Genomic DNA, 22,067 nt, shown 5'->3' on the forward strand with positions numbered 1-22,067 from the left:
ACGCAGTTCTTCTCAGCGGTGCTGCTGCGTTACTGAGATTGACATTAACTGCGGAGAGCCAAAGCTGCTCTTAAGGTCGACCGCTTACATTTGCTTATGAAGACTATCTAAATAGGATAAAACGGGAAAAATGCAAGTGATAGAACAGTTGAAATTAAATTATATTGTTATATGTAATATTAGTATTATAAACTCAGCTATTTAAAATGAAATCCTGAAAGCGGGAAGCCGGAAAGTACAAAAAAAAAAGTTGCAGCCTTAACGTCTCTTTCACGACTGGACTCTGATTGGCTAACAAGATTAAAGGCAAGGCCAATGAGTGACCCGAGTGCCCACGTTGGGTTATTACATCTGCTTTGATCTCGACCAATTGCGATGCAGGACTTCAGCGCCGGCGCAACGGTATTGCATTATGGGTAATGAAGTCCTTTACGTTCTCAATCGCCGCATAATAAAGACGGAAATCAAATCAGCGTGCAGGAAGCGAACTGATACATGTATACAGTACATATTGTGCATATACAATGAAGTTAAAATTAATTTTAAATTAGAATTACAAAGAGATTTTAAACAAGTACATACGCTCTGCAAATAGGCTCGACTGAATCGCCTAAAAGAACCGGTTCAAAAGAATGATTCATTCGCGAATCGGCTGACAACGAGCCAGACCGCAGCGAATGAAATATTAAAACTGCTAAAGATGCAAATCATGATGATACGTTTTCTTTGATCACAAATCACAACAATGTGAACACAACCGGTTAAAGGAAATTAAATGCATAACATTTGCATTAAAAATACATTCAAATTAATTTTAAAATAAAATTAAAATGCAACTATTTTTAGTTAGCCATTTTTATACAGCTAAACTAAAAACTCAAACTGGATATTTTCTTAGGAATATTGTTTTCATTATTATTATTTTGCTCAATATCACTTTCCATTATGTTTCCATTGTGTTTTTTTAAATTCCCTTCAACAAAGGAAGTGACATTTTTGTGGTGCAGAAAATGTATATGATTATATATATATATATATATATATATATATATATATACAGTATATATATATATATATATATATATATAGGCTACACACACACACATAAAATGTACACAAATTAAAACATAAATTGTACCTCCATCAGATATAAAGATGGAACAAAAATGTAAGGTGGAAGAAAGGAGAGAGAGCCGCAGACCTGAAGAGGAGGAGGAGAGGAGGAGTGGTGCACTGTGGCGGAAATAAAACAGAGATGGAGGATGAAGACAGGCTGAGGAATGAAAAGTGAGAGACAGTGACAGCACACACACACACACAGACATACTCTGCCTGAAAGAGTTTAATGAAATATCATGTCAGAGCTCCGCCACAGGCCACATATCCATCAACCAGAGGAAATGAACAGAGAGACAGAGAGAGTTTGGATTGTCTAGAGAAAGAAAGAAAGATTGGTGAATTGTTACCTTCATTCAGCAGATCATAAAAACTCAGAACACTTTACGCTACACTGCATTTAAATGCAAATATACAACCATTATTGTTATTATTATTAATAAAACAGTTTGTATAGCTCTACAGAGGTGAAAAAATAGATGCATATCTCAAACATGCTGGTTTTAATACTTTTCCACTGGGTGAAAATTATTATTGCAGACCGAACATTATAAGAACAACACTGAACTCCAGACATAAAATAAATAAATAAAAATAACTAAATAAATGAATAAATAAGTTAAAAGTAAATGAAAACTTCAAAATAAATTAATAAAAAAAACTCAAAATGAAAAAAGAAACTAAAATAAAATGTTAAAATAATGTAATAACTTAAAAACACATTAATGATAAATAATAACAAAACATCAAATAAATAAACTGAATAAAATAACTTAAAAAATAAGCAAAAATAACTGAAAATCACTTAAAAACTTAACAACTAATGAGGTAAAAATAACAAAAATAAAGAAAACCATACAAAACAAAACACCTGAATAGTCACAAGGAAACCAAATCAAATAACAAATTAAAACTTAAGTAAAAACAAAAAAAGAAAATTGAAAAGCATAAAAATGTGCACAAAAATAGTAAGTTCTATGTGATCTGTGGTGTAATAACTGATGTGCTAAATAATCCTCTATATGCTGATGAAGTGTGCAGGTTAATGGTGTGTTTCTAAAGCGACGCGGTCATGCAGATAAAAATGAGATACACTGATGACTGTAATTTCTGCTCATTTTGCATCATAACACAAATGAAGCTGGACAAACATCAGTGGTTTCTGCTTCATAAGCGATTTAGACTATAAACAAATATGCAATTTAATAATCTTGACGGCATGTTTAACGTTGATACTGAAATAATAATTTCCTTCTCATATTTATGAAATATCACCACCTGTACTGTGAAAAGCATGCATTACTGTAAAACAACAGCAGCACCTGGTGTACAGAACAGAAACTGTCTCCTGAAAAAGGAAGAGTTTATATAGAAAAGTCAAGTATTAACCTTAAAATATCAGTTAGCAGATCTTCTAGTTTGCAGAAGTTGTTCAAGAAAGAGTTTCATTAAAAATGAGTGTACACTGCTGTTCAAAAGTTTGGGGTTGGTACATTTTTAAAAATGTTTTTAAGGGACATCTCTTCTGCTCACCAAGGCTGCATTTGTTTGATCCAAAATACAGTAAAATTGTGAAATATTATTACATTTTAAAATAACTGTTTTCCATTTGAATATATTTTAAAATGTAATTTATTCCTGTGATCAAAGCTGAATTTTCAGCACCATTACTCCAGTCTTCAGTGTCACATGATCTTCAGAAATCATTCAAAGATGCTGATTTGCTGTTCAAGAAACATTTCTGATTATTATTATCAGTGTTGAAAACGGTTGTGCTGCTTCATATTTTTGTGAAAACTTTTTTTTAGCATTTGTTCAAAAAACTAAATCTTTTGTAACATTATAAATGTCTTTAGTAACTTTTGATCAATTTAATAGTTTATTGCTGAATAGAAGTATTAATTTCTTAAAAAAAAAAAAAAAAAAAAAAAAAAAAATTGCTGACCCCAGATGGTTTTATTATTTGCTAACATTTTTTACACTTGAGCCTTTTTTTTATAGCTTTATAATAGAAAGCTACAGTGGAGAGGATGAATTCTTTGTTCTTTAAATGAAATGCAAGCCAAACACTGATAAAGGTCCAATGAATCTTTTATTTGTAAGGCACCATAAATACTTCCTTACTGCTCAATCTCTCATAGTAAATGTTTTAACCTTTTTTCTTCCAACAATCATCTTTAAATGAAGTTATAATAGCACAAAAAACATACATTTCCATCAAGAACATCATGTTACATACAACACACACACACATTTGAAAAAAAAAAAAAAAAAAAAAACTACTACAAAGCTTCAAAATGTGGCAAATATCAGATGAGAACTGTCAGAAGAGGGAGGCTTCAGGAATCGCTTGTGTCAGTGGATTTACGTAACGCTTTTTCAGCTGATGTTCATGAGATTGAGACCAAGTCAGAACCACTGAACAAATCATTTACCCTTTAGCAACTAGAACTAGTCGAGACCAGCCAGTGCTACGCGCATCTAAACAAAGCAGAGCGGAAACATTTGATTTGACAATTAAATGATTATAGATTTCTGTATAACTTGCGCTAAATGTCCTCTGGGCCACATACACCATAAACATAGCTTTATACATACAAAATTGTTTACAAAATTAAATGTATATTGATATATTTATACATGATGTATATAAATGGGCCGACAGTTTTTGAAATCAAGCAAAATCAACTGGAAAATATATCTAAAGAATATAAGTCAGAAAAGTCAGAAATAAGAAACCAAGGGCTCAACGGTGAGCATCAATCAGCACTGCTGTACTGAAAAACTAAAATACAAAGGAATCATGGGACAAACTCTAATACTCCCTAGACACATACAAGAAATAAATGTCCAGGGATGCACAATCATAAAATACCCACAATGCACCAGTGCATATGTACAACCTTAGGTAGTCTTGTCTTTAAAACAGCCTGGAATACTAGCATACTAAGTACTGTGTGCTGCACTGGGATGACCTCATCATTTTGCAGGTTTAATTCAGCAAGTAGTGTCCATGTAAAATAATAAAAAAAGGTTATTCTGCAAATCACAGATAGATTTATTAAACTGCCTTAGAAAATTTTGACTGCTAATTTTTAATAAGGAAAATTGTGAGCACTGATATACTGGTAATGCTTTACAATAAGGTTTAATTTGTTAACATTAGTTAAGATGAACAATACTTCAACAGCATTTATTAATCTTAATGTTAAGTTCAGCATTTACGGATACATTATTAAAATCAAAAGTTCTATCTGTTAACTAACACGGACATGAACATTTTCAGAGGTTAATAAGTGTGTTAAAAATCCATTATTCATATTTAATTCGTGGTATTTAATGCATTAACTAATGTTAACAAATGAGACATTATTGTAAAGTGTGATTTTAGAAATTTCAATAACTTCAATTAAACACAATAGTTATTGAGATGAAAAAATAAGCATTTCATTACTGTATTTTATTATTATATCATATAAGAAATACATTTCAGTCTTAAATCTTGATTTTTTTGCATTTTAGTTTGAAATTTAATTATGTTAATATTTATAATTAGCTTGAAATGTTTTTAGTCACTAATAACATCATTTTAGTCATTAATATTTACTATCAACCAAAATGCTAAAACCCATCAAAGGTTCAAGACTGAAATCTACTGAGAACCACTGCTGTAGTAGTAGTATGATAGTATGCCATTTCAAATAACCTCATACATGCACAAATCATTCAGCACACACTCATTGGCTGCCACCTGCTGGTCTCACATGAAACCATATTCACTGCAAGGATGTGGGTCTGAATTGGGAACATCTCTTTGTGTTTGTCAGAACTGTTCTGGGGCCTGTCTCTTTCCTACACCGATGCTTGGGCAATATAGATAGAGTGTCACCTTTTTATGTAAAGCACTAGAAATAATTCTGTGAAAGGGTCACTACAGTGTTAAAACCCTTAACTAGATATGCCCAGAATAGAATATGATGAAATATGTTGACTAGTAGCTAAGAGAGGAATCGACTGCAGGCTTATCTGACATAAACAGAAGACTGACTGGCCAACTCAAACACACACAGACAACATCACAATCAAGTGCTCCGCTGTTTCAGGTGGTTGCCAAGGCATTGCTATGGTTGCTAGGGTGTTCTATTGTTTTAGCATGTTACTATGCCACTACTAGAATGTTCTGGGTGGTTGCTAAAGTGTTCTGAATGGTGCATTGCTATGCAAACGCTAGGGGGTTTGGATTGGTTGCTGCCGTTGCGATTTCTAAGTTGTTCTAAATGGTTGTTTTGCGCACTGCTGTGTTTGAGGTGGTTGCCAGGGCGGATATGCAGTTGCTAGGGTGTTACGAGGTGGTTGCTAGGCCATTCTGGATAGTTGCAAAGTTGTATGCGTGTTTTAGGTGGCTGATGTTCAGAATGTTTTGAGCATGTCGCTTTGCCGCATATGCGTTTGGGGCAGTTATGCAGTTGCTAGGGTGCTCTGAATGTTTTTAGTATGTTGCTATGCCACTACTAGAGTGTTCTGGGTGGTTGCCAGTGGGCCAGACACTGCAGTACTGGCACTTCAATATTTGAGTCTTTAGCATACTGGCTGTTTTATAATGAATGCCAGCTGGAGGGGTTTTAGATTATGCGTTGGTCAGTGGTTTAGTTATTCTCAATGGATCCGTATAGTAGCATGTAGTCAGGTTAAGGCAGCAGGTTTAGTGGTCTTTTGGCGTCTCCCTGTGGTCCTGTTTGGTATCGCAGCTTAACTGGTGCTTATTTATATTAAAAATGCTCTAAACATTAATCTCACTAGGTGGTTGCTATGGTGACAAGTTGTTTTAAGTGGTTGTTTGTGCATGTGTGTTTAGAATGGTTGCCAGGGCAGTTATGCGGTTGCTAGGGTGTTACTGGGTGGTCGCCATGGTGTTGCTGCTGAAGTGTTTTGAATGGTTGTTTGTGCATTACTATGCAAACTCTAGGCCATTTTGATTGGTTGCTAGGCTGTTGCTATCCAGTTGCTAAGTTGTTCTGAGTGGTTGTTCGCGCATGTTTTTGGGGTGGTTGCCAGGGCAACTTCGCAGTTACTAGGTTGTTGCTAGAGCACTGGGTGACTCATAAGTGGATGATGCATCATCTGTCAATATCTATGGGATTTTTTCATCCATTTTACTGACTGCCAAGAAAAATCAAAAGTCAAACTTACAGTAATAATACAGCTCTCCTCAACAAGACACACAATTTGAGGTATGTTACATGCTGAAGTTTAATACTTAGGGTTAGGGGTTTGTCCAAATCACTAACCCCAAGTATGAGCAATAGTAATAGAGCCTTAGCAAACATCACTAATCAAAAGAAAATTAATCAAACAAAATTACCGAATAAAGATTTGCAGTATGAACAGAGAGAGAGAGAGACTGAATCAGACCCAATCCTGTGAGACAGGAGTAGTAGTTTCGGCAATCTCTCCTCCTCTCTTTCTGCACTCCGTCATGACAGAATCTAACTGTCTCTATGAAGGCTAGTCGGATTTGTCCGCGTCCTCCTCGCGGTGACCGTCGGCCCCATCGCGGAAGTTCTTGTCCTCCTTGGCCAGGTGCGCGTGTGATGCGAGGATGCTGGACAGTGACAGGAGGCCAGAGTTGGAGGTGGGCAGGGTGGGCTGAGTCAGGCCCAGGGGCAGAGGGGTCATGGGTAACGCCAAACCCTGAAGCTGAGAGAGCTGGTGAACCTGAAGCTGCTGCTGCGTTTACACAAACAAACAAACAAACAAACAAACAAACAAACATGCATGGAGGTTAGAGAGAGATCACATATAACTTACATGTGACTTGACTTGCACGTGCAGTCTTTTTGAAGTTTAATGACAAAGCCACATCACATTTAATTATGCTGATATGACACTATTTTGCAGAATAACTGTACTCCGATTACTTTGCATTTACAACACTTACTGATAAGAACAATTTTTATTTACTTTTTATGTTGCCATTTATTTTGTCACCGTTTTCGCTATTATTTTGCCTTGTGAATATGAGAAAATTAAGATTTTTTTATAGCGTTACTTTAATTTTAGTAGCAAAAACTAAAGTGTTAGGTTAGGCTTGGTTTGTTTGAAACTCTACATTTGAATGAGTCATGCAAACATGAATCTATGATTGAAAGATTTACTTGTGTCATCATCACTCAAAAAATATTAATGGAAATTTAAATATATATTTTTAGGCCCTACACAATAACACAATAAAGTTAACAAAGTTGACCATTGAGAAGTCCCTACCCGAATAATTGAGTTCATCTCAGGAGGGGTGACCTGTTTGGCTCGCTCAATCGCTCCAAGGACCTGCTGCTGGTGCTATCCACACACACACACACAAACACACACATTTAATCTCTTCAGGTAAAAGGAACAATGAACAAAACCCAACAAAGGCCTCTTCCCATGACACAAACCAGTGGCACATTTATGTCACTAACGAGGCTGAGGGTCATTATAGAGAATGTGTCATAAATAAATCACACAGTCTGACCTCTTGAGACAGGTAAGGCAACACCTGAGCACAAATTCCATTCAATCTCTTCACAATCTCCGCCTGCGGACAGAACACAAGCACATCTCATGGGTTTACATCCATTAATAAGGTAGCTGGGGATGCACTTACAGGCTGCTGATGTTGCACAAAAACACATGAACAACACAGTCAGTCATGATAATGTATGCTGACCAACCGTGTTTTATGAAAGACGCTACTGAATCTAGGACGCTGCATGTGTACAGACCATATAATTAGACCTGTGGTTTAAAGGAAACTGCAGATTTTACACAACTATCAATCTAAAGATCGACATATCCTCCTGCCATATTTATTTATTAAATATTTTGACAAACAGAATAATGCATAATAACTTTCCCCAACATTTGATGCAGAAAATATGCAAAAAGTGTGTAGATTGTGGCACAATATTCAGATTCTCACCTGTTTGTGCATTTCAATGTTGAGTCCATATGACATCTCATAATACTGCAGTCAGAGAAACAGGAAAGAGAAGCGTAAATCAGATTAAAAATCTCAGGGAAAAAATATATTCAAGCAGAAAATAATATCTCACTATTTTCACCGTATATTTAATTTTTCAGCCACATATAATATATGATAGCTGCACATGTAATCACATTTGTAATTCACATTTTGGGACATTTGGTACAAACTGGGACATCACAAAATGTAAAAAAAAAAAAAAAAATCACCTGAATCTACCCTATATGCGACTCAAAGAGGAAATAAAAACAAGTGTAGAGAGAAGGCAGCAAGAACATTTAAAAAAAAAAATTCTCTTCAAGCAAAAGAGGTGTAGAAGACATCTATTTAAAATCAGTTTTCTTGAAACTTCAGAGCGACCCGACTGTGATTTGGGCTCATGGTTAGGAGCATTGCTCTGGGCTAAAGCAGCAGATCACTCAGATCTCTGCGGTCCCGCTCAGACACAGCTGTTACAGACACGCATTCACATCGATCCGTCAGCAGGACGTCAATACACTTGTGCACACTTATGACCCATCATACAACCAATCAATGAGACGCTTGTGTAGGAATGACTTCAGACACCCACAGGGTACAGGCAAAATCAAAACAGAAAAAACATTCAATCACATGAAAAATAAGAACAACTTATTTATATAAGAACTAAAATTAAGAAATGCACATATAAGAAACTATACAAAAAAAAAAAAAAAAGCACAATTCTGACTTCTCACGATTGTGAGTTTATATTTCACCATTCAGACATTTCTTCTCAGTATTAAGAGTTTATATCCCTCTAAGCATGAATTGTGCAATAAAAAGTTGCAATTATTATATTTATACCGTGGTGGGAACAGCTTCCATAGGATCTGTGCATAACTGTAGGTCTGATAAAACATGCATGCTTTACTCACCATTATATAATGACGCTGCATTTCAGATTTCTCACTCGCCAGTTTATCACATTCCAACTTCAGACTGAAAATACAAGACAGCATGAGATGTATTACTGTATTAATGTGTTTACATGTTGCAAATTACATGATGCCTCTTTAAGTATTGGAAACGAGGAGAAGTTCCCAGAGTTTGAATGACACAGCCTGTGTATTTACATTTCAGCCTGAAACACACACACACAGACACACACTTCATTGAGGCTGTCAGCTGCACTTTCGCTCTCAAAACGGGAAAAAAAACAAAAAACACACATTCTGTCACCATGACAACCAGTTTCCTGTCTGGACTGCCTGATGGAGGCCTGTGATTGGCTGGCCTTGTCTTTAGAAGAATGTAATAATAAAAGAATGTATGATTTTCTCCTTCATATACAACTTTTTATATTAAATAGTGTGTGTTACACGTACATTACCATTCAAGTTTGTGGCTGACAAGATTTTCATGTTTTTGAAAGAAGTCTCTTGTGCTTACCAAGGCTGCATTTATTTGATCCAAAACACAGGAAAAAATATTATGAAAAATTACAGTTTAAAAGAACTGTTTTCTTTTTCAATATATTGAAAAATGTAATTTATTCCTGTGATCAAAGCTGAATTTTCAGCATCATTACTCCAGTGTCACGTGATCCTTCAGAAATCATTCTAATATGCCGATTGGCTGCTCAAGAAATTTTCAAATATAATTTTTCAATCAATTTAATGCATCCTTGCTGAATAAAAATTCTTTAATAAAAGATTACAGTACTATATACCTACGATTAAACACTATAAAATTAAAATCTGACATGAATGCATATTGATTAGCTTTGATGTCATCTATATGCTAATGTACTCCTAAAAGTTGATGAAATAAACCTTATGTTGTTTATACATTTAAATATTACAATTCCTTCTCTGCTGGGAAACTGGTTTATGGTCTAATTTTGGAAATAAACATGTACAAATGCACTCTAGAATGGGAACGTCCCTCCCCCAACACCACCTGCCACCAGCTAGCAAGTAATAAATCATGGTTTATGACTGAGATGTAAACTAAAGCCGACTGACTAGAATCAGCCCATCCTGACACCCTTACATCAACACAAGAAAGAAAACGGCATTTGTCAGGCCATTTTATGAGGTCTTTAATCACTAAAGCAATAATAATAACAGTATTATGTCATCATAAGCAGCTCCACAGAATAATTCCTCATTCATTAGCATTACTTGTGTGACCTGGAGCTGTGAGGTGACGTGGGCGTGATTTGTTTTTAAACATACACCACAGTTACAGCCTATTGATGCTGAGAATGAGTATTCAGAGAAGTCTGAATGAAACAAACACCTAAAGCACCGCAGTGTGTTCTGAACGATCTGAAGGACATCAACACGTTTGACTGTTTATCCTGCTCCATTTCCCTCTTCCTTCCTCTGTCCGTGGTTGCTCTGATGTGTGATGGCCGGATGGCCTCAATGATCGCTCTTATCTCTGGTGCTGACAGATGATGACAGGAAGCTTTTCCGGGTGGGGCTGCGTTCACACCATTTGACGTCCCGGAGAGGAATTCACACGGACAGAGTGTTTTTAGGGTGTAGAGTGAAAGTGTGCTTCTTAGAGTTGTGCTGAGTGTGCATTAACTAATGGTTAAACTAGTTTTTTGTGTATGAATGCTTTTAGTATGCTCCTGGTTAATGTTTTTGAAAGAAAAAGTCTCTTATGCTCACCAAGTCTGCATTTATGTGATCAAAAATACAGTAAAAACAGTAATATTGTGAAATATTATTACAATTTAAAAAAACTATTTTCTATTTTAATATATTTTAAAATGGTTTTTATTTCTCTGAGTCACAGCTGTATTTTCAGCATCATTACTCCAGTCTTCAGTGTCACATGATCTTCAGAAATCATTCTAATATGCTGATTTGCTGCTCAAGAAATATTTCTTTTTATTATCAATGGTGAAAACAGTTGCGCTGCTTCAAATTTTTGTGGAAACGGTGATGCATTTTTTTTTTTCTTCAGAATTCTTTGATGAAAAGGAAGTTCAAAACAGCATTTATTTGAAATCGAAATCTTCTGAAACATTATAAATGTCTTTACGGTCACCTTTGATCTATTTAATGCATCCTTGCTGAATAAACATTCACTGCATTCAAAAAAATCATACTTTTGAAACTTTTGAGCAGTATTGTACATGTGTGTGGTATACCTGTGATATTGGGCCTGCAGGAACTGAAATTCGTCTTTGATGCGATCACAAGAGTCTGACGTGGTGAATTTGAGCTGTGTCGATTGAGACGAAGCCTGAAAAACAAAGACAACAGATGAGAGATTCGGTTGGTTAACACACCGAACCATAAAAGAGATTCAAATGGTAAGACTCTTCCTCTGTGGTTATCAAGCTAAATTTTAGACTTGTGCTAAAATAAAATGCACAAAATGTTTGAACTATGACCACAGAAAAAGCAAACCCCAGCTATGATAACAATCCTTTTGCTCAGAGTTATAACAACAACATTTCATTACTGCAAACAGGCTAAAAAAATTCTTCTGAACGCCAGAACAGAGCCAGTGATTGCATCGCGCGTTTGAGGTCAGCTTGTCAGGTCAGGCTGAAATTAAAGCTTCGTGCAAATAGAAAAGAAGGGCCATTGGCTTTTCACCTCTGACCTGCTTTACCAGGGGTCACTGGCTTGTGAACTTTAAGACCAGACAGACAGGAACAACACAACCCATCACACATTACAGAGAGGGAAACGGGATATGCATCTGTGTTCAGTGTGCTTTATGGTCACACAGCCGTTTGAAAGCAGACAGATATACATAGATTCTTCTGGATGTGTGTGTGTGTGTTTGTGTGTGTGTGTGAGCGTGTGTTTAAACACAATTGGCCCCCAGAGGAGGAAAACACAGACTGAATAAAAACATCTCAGCAGGGAATGCTTGCTTTACACCCCCATCTCTGCAGAATAATTTGTCAATGTGCATGTCTTGTGAAATAACATTTTTACAATGCAGTAAAGATTTCATTATTTTCACTATTTTAAGTATTAAAGAGTCACTGTTTTCATTTCCAACATTTGTTAATAATCATCCTAATCATTAATTAAATGTAAAATGTAAATACTTCCATTCATACTTCTTTCCTATTCTATGCTGTTCTTTGTGATTTCTATCCATTCAGTAAATATGCGTATGTTTTTTTATTTACCATTTTACAATGTCTTCATAAGCAGAACTATCTGTTTCATGAAAAAACACTGAAAAGATTGAAGTTTTAAACTGAAGCACTTTTCCCATCTCCTCCCTCACATTCCATTCCTTCATGTCTCTCCTCCAGAAGATGATAGTGTCTCCAGGGCCAGGAGAGATGTGTGTGTGTGTGTGTGTGTGTGTGTGTGTGTGTGAGAGAGTGTTTCAGTAAATCCCTCTAGTCTATCATTGCTATTAGAAGGAGAAACAGCAGCATCACCTGTGACCGCTGAACACGAGGCTGTTCCTCCTCCTCCAGCATCCCTCTCAGTGTTATTGTGCTTTATTGGCATGACATTATTGACACTAAACCCCAGTCAGAACACCTTAAGCCAAGCACACACTACAGGACAGAAGGTTGTTGTCCTGCGCATAAAGTTTTCTGTTTTGTTGTTGTGCACTAAATTGTTTTGACACTAATTTGCACAGTTCCAAAGGACAAATAAGAAAAATCAGATTTTTTAAAATTAATTTTTCTTTGCTTGTGCTTCACAATGCCCTGCTTTCTTTTGCTTGCAGAAAAGCAGCTATAGCGTCTGCGACTAGTGCACACACTACAAGATCTGCGACTTCTTGCAGACTAAAAAACAACAAAAGACTAAATGGAGTCTTAGCATTATGACAATAGCATTGTGAGTTTTACACAAGCAAACATGTTTTCTTAAATTTACTCCATATTTTCAAAATTAAAAAAAGTTTACAAATTAAATAAAAAAATAAAAATAAAAAGCCTTTAAAATTAAACCGAAATAAAAATAAAAAAAGAGATACTTTAGTATATATATATAAAAAAAAAGAGTCTCTAGACTAAAACAGAATTGGAATATAAAAATAAAACAAAGGCTCTAGAATGAAACGGAGATAGAAAATTTAAATAAAGTCTCTATCATAAAACAGAAAATAAACAAAATAAATAAGTCTCTACAAATAAAAATAGTAATAAATTAAAGCTTCTAGACAAACTGAAAAAATAATAATAGAAACAAAATAAAGCATCTAGAATGATGAAAAAAAAGAAAGTAAATCAAATCTTTCTCTCCTCTGGCGGCTGGCAGGGCTAAAGGCTCTGCTGTTGCACCCTTTGTGATGCTAATGAGGGACTTTGGGCTGAGTGACCCAGACATCTGCTGCACGCACACACACACACTTACAGCCCTCAGGCTCTTTTCTGCTTTTTGTCTCTGAAATTGCGGCTAGTGTGTGTGTTATAGTAGCAAAGGAAGTGAGATGTTTCAGGGGGGAGCTGAACACCACAGACAAAAACCGCCTCGCAACTACACTCAAGCTCATGTGTGCAAGCATATATATATATACACACACACACACACACACAGTATGATGGATCTTTCAACGGTTCACAAACACATTAGCAGCAGCGGTGGCAGGGTGTGGTGGCGGTGGTTGTACACACAGTTAACAGCTGAGAGTGTGTGTATGTGTGTGCGTGATTATTTCAGAGAATATGAAAGCGTGTGTGTGTGCGTGTGTGCTGGAGGGATTAACCTCTCTCTCTGTTGGGGGTGTTGTAGTGAGAGGGGGGTCTTGTTAATTCAGTTGTCCTTAATAATGTCTTCCAGACCCCTGTCCACCCTCACAACACAATACACACATAATGAACCCAGACTGCTCTGTGTGTGTGTGTGTTGAGAGACAGAGAGTCTCATACTCAACAGAAACACAAGGGAAAACATTTAAAAATAGATTAAACTCTAAAAGAAAATTTAGATTTTTTGCTTGTTAAACAAAAAACTCACTGCCACAATGATGAGGGGGGTTGCTAAGGCGTTGCCGTGGAGTTGCTATGCAGTTGTTACAGTGTTCAGAGTGTTACTGGCACATTGACAAGAGGCTGTTACAGTGTTCTGGTTGGTTGCCAGGTTGATTCTATGTGGTTGCAAGTTGCTATGCAGTTTTTAGGGTACTGCGTGCTGGCCCAAGTCAAAATAAATCTCTATGATATTCTACAAGAAGTCATAATAGTTTGTATGGCAAAATCATACATCAACAGAAAACTAACCATAAAGCCAGAACTTTAGACAAACCCATTATATGTATGAACGTTCACGTCTGTATTATAAAAACAGCTAGGTGAGCAACAGGCCAAACAGTTTGTTTAAATTAAAGGGGTGCTATTATGCTTTTCACTTTTTGAATTTTAGTTAGTGTGTATGTTTAGACATAAAAAAAATCTACACAGTTACAAATCTCAAAGTCCACTCTAAAGGGATATCTTTCGTTTTAAAAAAAATCCCTTTTCAAGAACTACAACGAACGGCTCATTTGGACTACAGCGCTGTTTTCCGGGGTTTTGTGATGTCCAAAAGCGGCCCTAATAGCACAGACACAGCCCTGAGTGAGAAGCAGCGGTCCAGCATTACTTTTTTCTTACTGTAGCTGCTGGAGAAACACTGTCAGCACCAAAGAGGCATTACAAGTGTCGTGTTTTGGGATGCACTAAGAACATAGGAGTCTCCATAGACCACTGAGGACAAAGTGGTTAAATTTCATTTAAGGAAATGTCCCAGAAAAAAATAGAAAAGTACTAATCATTTTACACTCACAAACAAGGGTCAGTTCAGCGCTGGAGTTGTGCAAAGGTTGCTTCTGAAAGAGGGATCGATACCAACGCTTCATGCGTGAATGTCCAGACTTCAGACAGAGTAAGCATCACGTGTCATATTTTGTTTTCCAAAAGAGCTTCTTGGCTCTCTGTAAGGCTAATGTTGCTAAGGCTACTATTATCTCTGCCTGGTTTCACTGATACGGCCTTCACATGCTACCATAATGATCGTGAATAGCAATGTGGAGTCGACCGCTTGAATTTGTCGAGCTGATAATGTGATAGCACACACAGGCACCATGAGACCAGCTATGTCGTTATTTTTATCGCGCTGTGCTCCCCGTCTGTGTAATACATAAATGCGCATTTACTATGCACAGTACAGTCAGATTGGATGAGATTGTTCTGTTTTGTTGTTACCGGTATGCTGGAGCATGAGCTCTTGAAGCTCCGCCCTCTTCTGAAAAGGGAGGTGGGAGCACCAGCTCATTTGCATTTAATGGGACAAACACAAAAAAGGTTCGTTTTGGCTGATACCCTAAAAGTGACAGTTTCAACAGGATATAAAAAATTATTTGTGGGGTATTTTGAGCTAAAACTTCACATACACACTCTGGGGACATAAGAGACTTATTTTACATCTTGTAAAAAGGGGCATAATAGGACGGTATTACGGCTTTACGCAATTGTCAAATATGCATATATATGCATGTTCAAGAAAGAAGCACAGTACTTTGTTCTTTTTGCCATAGATATTAATACATAGTAAAATTATTATTTATTATTTTCTTTATTTATCATTAATACCAAGTGATTTTTCAAACGTTTACTGATTTTTTATTTGGCAGTAAAATATTAGCAATATTTCTTATTTTATTTAATTATTATTATTACTAAATAAAAATATTATTATTGTCATATGGATAAATTATAATTGGAAAATGTTTGACCAATTTGTTCAGAGTTACAAGCAAGCACAGCAAACCTGGAGCATTTTAAGTCACAACTGTAATTTTCATAAGAAAAAAAATTCTTCCTGGTTCAAATCATTAACTTGTGTAATATGAGCAGTAATAACAGTGCTGCTGACTTTAGCAAACACCACTACATAAGGACATGTGATGAGAGAGATATGCCTGAAACACACACACACACCCGCTCCTGTACAAACACGTGTCTCACACACTCGTTCCTGCTAAACACTCACAGCTGATTAATGACTTTCTGATTTCAGAATTCTGAAGTGAAATATAACAATCATGCTGTGACATCACAACATGAGCGGAGAACAGAAATCACATGTCTAGTGGCACAGTTATAACATCACAAGAACAAGCTGAAAGAACACGAATCACTCGCGTTCAATTTCCCAGAAGACGACGACTGACCTACAATCAGCCTTTCTGAGAACTTCCTGATGAATCATCACACTAATAACAGATATTCAAACAACCATGTGACGCTGAGATGTAATATGGTTCTTTGGATACTTCTAAAGCTGTTGATGATTCGTTATTGGTTCTTCGGATCAGTGTTTTGGTTTCTGACCTCTTTAAAGCACCGGTATGTACTGTAGATGATTTTCTAAAGCACTAGAGAATAAAAGGTTCTTTGTGGAGTTCAGAAGGTTCTCTATGAAGTAATCTCTAAGTACTACAAGCAAACAGGAGTAAATGCTGGTTCTAATTGGAACATACTTTTTTTTTTTTGACTTTATGAAAAAGAAAAAAAAAAAGGAAAAACTAATGTTTCTTAAACACAAAACAATGACAAAAAACTTTTCTCAGTACAAAACAGCTGCTGAATTCAGAGAAATGGAGTCTGGTTTCATCCATTATCTCCACTGAATTGAAGAGTTCAGATAGAGAGGAAGAGGAAGGTCAACACAATCTGACGAAGAGCTGTTTACAATCACCAAACCCATCTGAAGCAGTAATCCCTACCCATAATCCACTGGACCTGAATGATGAACACAAACAAGCCGAAAAGGACCAACAATTGGATTAAGAGTAATGGCTTCTCAAACACTTCATTCAGAAATACATTTTAAAAGAAATCATTCTCAAATGACTGTGAGCACAAGCACCACTGTCTGCAGCCAAATATTAGTTCTGAAGGATTTGTCCCACAACAGGTTATTAAATCTATCGACCAAAAGTCTGTTTTTAAGTCACTTCAGAGGTTTGATAAGACAATCCTGATCCTGAAGATCCTGAATTCCAAAGAACACAGTAAATCTTTGAGGCTGAGATTAAACGGAGCAGTCGGCTGTAAGTCCTAATCCAAGATTTGGGATCCCGCAGTAAATCCGGCTGATTCCCTTCTGCTGGAATCTCAGAGGTTTAAGATCAAAGTTTGGTCAGTGTACTTAAGAATTCATCAGCGGCAGTAAGACATGTCAAAATAATGACTTCAAAGGTCATTTTTCGCTGTTGAGGTATTTCTCTGTTATTTTTTTGACACTAGAGCCTTGTTAACAACAACAACAAAAACTCTTAAAGTAATGTTTCTGTCATACTTAAAACAATTCAAATATGATTAATCAAGAATTCTCTACAAACTAAATGAACTGACATTATAGATTTTGACATTTAGACTGACAATGACATTATACATTTAAGAATATATTTTATTATATATTATAAATACATATACACACACACATATATATATATCATTTATATTTAATATTATATTTAAAGGTGTGAATACATGAAGATGAAAAAAATTAAAAAAAATTGTATTTTAACTAATTTTATAGCTGATTATTTATGTATTTTATATTTATTACATTTAGTTGGATATACTTGACAATACATTATAATATACATAATATTTATAATATAATAAAAATATATAATAAATAAAATATATAATAAGAAAATAAATAAATAAAGCAAATAAATAATAATACAGCAAGATCTTATTTCATTTTCAGAGTATTCTTGTTTGATTGTATTAGGACTAGTTTGAGATTATGAAACAATTCCATTGGCATTCAGATTCCTTTAAGATTTCTGGACAAGTTGCTGAAAATACACAGACACGGTTTGAGCATGTTATGGTTACAATGTCACTTCATGAATCTATGAGGCTAAACCAGTACCAACAGGAAACACCATCATTAACATACCACAAAGTAAAATATTAAATGCAAGACTCAGGATTTGTTTCAGGATGTTTCTCAAACTCAAATTTCAGATCGTCCCATTCACTTCCTCACACATCCCAAGCTAGCTGAAGACCGAAATGTTTTCCTAAATCTCCACTCTGAATTAACAAAAGGGCCTCAATTAGAGACACCCCCAAATCCATCCACTTGTGAGGTTTTCATTTAGCTTCCCTGTGTTTGTGTTCACATACGTCTGTGTGCACATGTAAAAAAAAAAAAAGGCAATTAGGCTTGAATGCAAACAAAATAATGACTGGGGACTCATTAACACAAGCTGCCCACTGTGTGCACAGGAACAATTCATGGAAACGACACAATTAAGCCTCTACAAGGAGGGAACCAGGCAACTGGTGTGCAAACAAGCAACTCCAACCCAACCTGAACCAGAAAACAATCAGAAGCGCTTTCATTTAGACATGCTACCTGCAAACCTGATATCAGAGTCATGAGAAAAAGACCAAACACGTGGAAGAAAATTGCCAGAGAACAAGAAAGAAACATATTAAGAGGCAAATGCAATGAAACAGCAATGCAAAATTAATTCATATTTAGAGATGTCTTCTAATATGTCTCTGAGGTGAACTTTGATGTAAATTTAGATGCTTAAATCTTAACATATTCCAATGGAATGAATAAAACAACACTGATAAATATTAGTAAATCGATCCTTTCTGAAGCTTATTTTGACACTGCATTCAAATAATATGATTTATGTACATCTAGGCACTTCTACCATTTTATATTTTATGTATATTTTTATGCTTATTTTTTAAGTTTATTCAAATAATATGATTTATGTACATCTAGGCACTTCTACCAAATACACACACACACACACACACACATACATACACACACACAATGGTTTACAATGTTGATTTATGATAAACTCATGTGATGTACCAGAGATTATAATAATGTTAAATTGATATATATCTCTCAATGTAACATTATTATAATTTCTGGTGCATCACAAGAGTTTATCATAAATATATAAAAATTGTTATTACCATTTATATGACTGGTACAACACAAAAGCTCAGGATGACAAAAACATACTGTGGCAGTATTATATTAATGGTAATACCATGATACTGGATCATTAGCATATTCAAATAGCATGGTATTATTTACATGTAAAGTCATCATATTTCAAAGAATAAAACAAAAAGCTTGAATTTCACATATAAACAGATAAATATCAAAGTACCATCTGATACAATGACTGCCAAAGTACATTTTTGTAAGGGGATACATCTAAAATATATATATATATATATATATATATATATATATAAATATATATATATATATAAATGGTACTTTTGTGTTGGTTTAAGTGATTAAATGTGCACATCACCTGCTGTGTGACAATCAGCATGAATGAAGGAGAACGAGACACTTACCGAGTGCCTGGATTGTGGAAACATCATATCAGCCTGTTTTTTTTTTTATTTTGTGCTTTAGTCTCTTTCTGTAGATGGAATAAAAAGGCTTTGGATGGATGTTCTCTTTGTTCGGTCTTGATTTGGTCTAAACTGATGAGTTTGAAGGCAGAAAGGGCTCTAGTCTGCTCTCCTGAAGAGATTTCCTGGCTGTGATCTCCAGTTTTCCTGGGTTTTGTTCAGCTTTACAAACCTAACGTAACGTTACATCAACTTCAGACAGCGCCTTTGGAACGACACACACAACACGCAATCGTTACGACACTATGTGACATCGCGGTTTCACTTGAGAAAAATGAATCTTCTGTTACAAAAGGTCGATTATTCCGCCGCCAGGCTGATCATACTTGTCCGATTTCCAGATGCAAGCTACCTGGCTAAAGCTAACGGAGAAGTTTATATAGCAGGAAATGAACAAAATGCGTTTGAAAAGGAGGAAAAAAAACGTTTAAAGCTGATCGTGTGTTCGCTAGTCGTGCGTGTGTCTGTCTAAAAGCGGTAAAAGAGCAGCCAGCGCTTGGAAAATCATGCCTCTTCCGCCGCTTCAGGACTCGTATGGACGGACTCTTGATGCGACACGCTAAATTACGGATTCTACTATCGAAAAGGCGTACTCATGAATATTAATTACGCCGTGTGCGCGCGTTGCCAGGTTACCCTCCGGGAGCGTAAGTTTACGTTTTAATATATATATAAATATATATATATATATATATATTTATTTATTTATTTACTTTACTCGTCTCCGAAGCTAATTATTGAATTTGTTGTTACATACAGTAAATGTATGTGTAATATTATACTATTATTGATTAATATTATTATTAATGTTTATTTTAGGAATGTGTACTTGGAAGATTCGTTTTTAAAAATCTGTTTGTATCCATTAATAATCATTTTTTAAAATCTAGAGCAAATTTTAAAATAAGACGTGTTTGGTACCGTTGAAATAATTAGAAGTGTTTGCAGCCAATCGAGGCGAACGTCACTTTGCGTCATTAATATTCATGAGACAATCCTTTCTCGTAGTAGGATTCGTCCCTTGGTACATTCGCATGCGGGATTTAAGGTGGCGCTCAGGAGGCCCATTTTAAGATGTCAAATGGATGAAATGACAGTGGCCGGAAGTGTGTTTTGTCGGTGGAAGGTGTTGGAATTGCGCTGCTTTTGTTCTCTGGTCAGTGTACAGCGACTCCAACCTGCAACACTGTTAACTGCACCCAAGGGAGTAATTCCACTGTAGTGAACATGTGATTTATTATTACCTCTAAGAGCTGAGATCATTACAGGTGTGAGCTGAAGACGACATCCTGGGATGATATTATATTATAATCTAAGTTTTAGATATTTTAGACATTTTCCTCAATGCAATCTCTGTGTGCCCCCTTCTGGACAAAAACTAAACCATATTTGGCAAAAAATTTAAAAATAAAGGCCATGAGAGACTTTATGTGCTGCAATTATAATGCAGATAAAACAAAATTAAACGACTTTCATATGAAACATCTGAAAAGCAGCATTCTGCAGGATTTTAACACTTCAGCATTCCAGGCACTGCAAAGAAAACAAGTTACAAGACCATCCGCAAGTATAGGAACAAATTTATTTAAATTTAAAACAGATACTTTATAATTGTTTTTGTTTGTTTTTTTTTTTATAGGTTTTTTTTTTTTAGAAGGCGGTTATGAAAATCATTTCCATGTTTGAATGAGGTTCAGGCAACAGTGGTTGAAATGAAACAAATACAAATAAAAACAACAATAAAATATGGCGTCGTAAAATAAATTTCCACTATGTTTCCTCGTCTCGAGGATTTTGTTGCTTGTCTGAGCCCAAAACTCCCGCCTGGACAAAGAGCACATGCTTTAATGATTACAATTCCTTACACACACACAAAAAACGTGGAAAAACAGCAGTTTATCTTCTAACTTAAATACAAAGTAAATCCATTTACTCTCTTCTTTAGTGTTTTACTCATTTTTAAAAGGGGACCGTGTCTAATTTCACGGTCTGCAAGTGATTTGGACAACAATTGGCACTTGTTACGAGTCAGTCTCAGATAAGGGGATTGGCACACACAATATTATACAACATTTACATTTGGTATAATTACAAAATAAAAGGGTACAAAGAAGCAGAGAGAGAGAGAGAATGAGAGAGAAAACCCAAGTGAAATGTACATGATCAAGTGGTCCTGGACATTACAGCTTTCAGGTAATGTATTACAATGAAAGAACGGGATAAAAAGCAGAAATCAAATGAATGACTCTTTCACTGGGCCAAGACGTCCAGCACACAGATGCACCTAACCGTACCAGTAAACATGCTTGCATGGAAATAACATAATTGTCTTGCATCTGTAGAAATTTGACTCTGTGACAACAAGCTTATGTGTTCAATGCATCTTACCGAGCGAGTCTTTACAAGCAATCAAAAGCAACGAGTCATTGAACTGAATCACAACCATCATGAGAACTAAAGCAGACACAGAACTCAAGAGGCAAGAGACCTTATTTTATGCTCCTGGACTGAGACTTATTTTATGCACACTAGAGAAAGACAGGAATGCGTAAGATTCAT

The 22,067-nt window shown here is 35.7% G+C and overlaps 1 protein-coding gene across 2 annotated transcripts; it reads right to left on the reverse strand.

Moving 5' to 3' along the window:
- Positions 1-3,189: 3,189 nt before the first annotated feature.
- On the reverse strand, positions 3,190-20,087 carry LOC109105339 (TLE family member 5-like). Of its 2 annotated transcripts, none has more exons than XM_042712463.1 (7): positions 19,449-20,087; positions 11,268-11,362; positions 9,037-9,100; positions 8,078-8,122; positions 7,631-7,693; positions 7,381-7,455; positions 3,190-6,840 (listed from the first exon to the last, which is right to left on the reverse strand). In XM_042712463.1, the coding sequence occupies exons 1-7, from the start codon at positions 19,473-19,475 to the stop codon at positions 6,622-6,624; spliced, it is 588 nt and encodes a 195-aa protein (XP_042568397.1). In that variant the 5' UTR covers positions 19,476-20,087; the 3' UTR covers positions 3,190-6,621. The 2 variants fall into 2 exon arrangements, with proteins under 2 accessions (XP_042568397.1, XP_042568394.1); XM_042712460.1 differs by having other exon boundaries at positions 3,190-6,843.
- Positions 20,088-22,067: the final 1,980 nt, after the last annotated feature.

Source organism: Cyprinus carpio, chromosome A2 (assembly GCF_018340385.1).
Source record: "Cyprinus carpio isolate SPL01 chromosome A2, ASM1834038v1, whole genome shotgun sequence".
NCBI classification, from domain to species: Eukaryota; Metazoa; Chordata; class Actinopteri; order Cypriniformes; family Cyprinidae; genus Cyprinus; species Cyprinus carpio.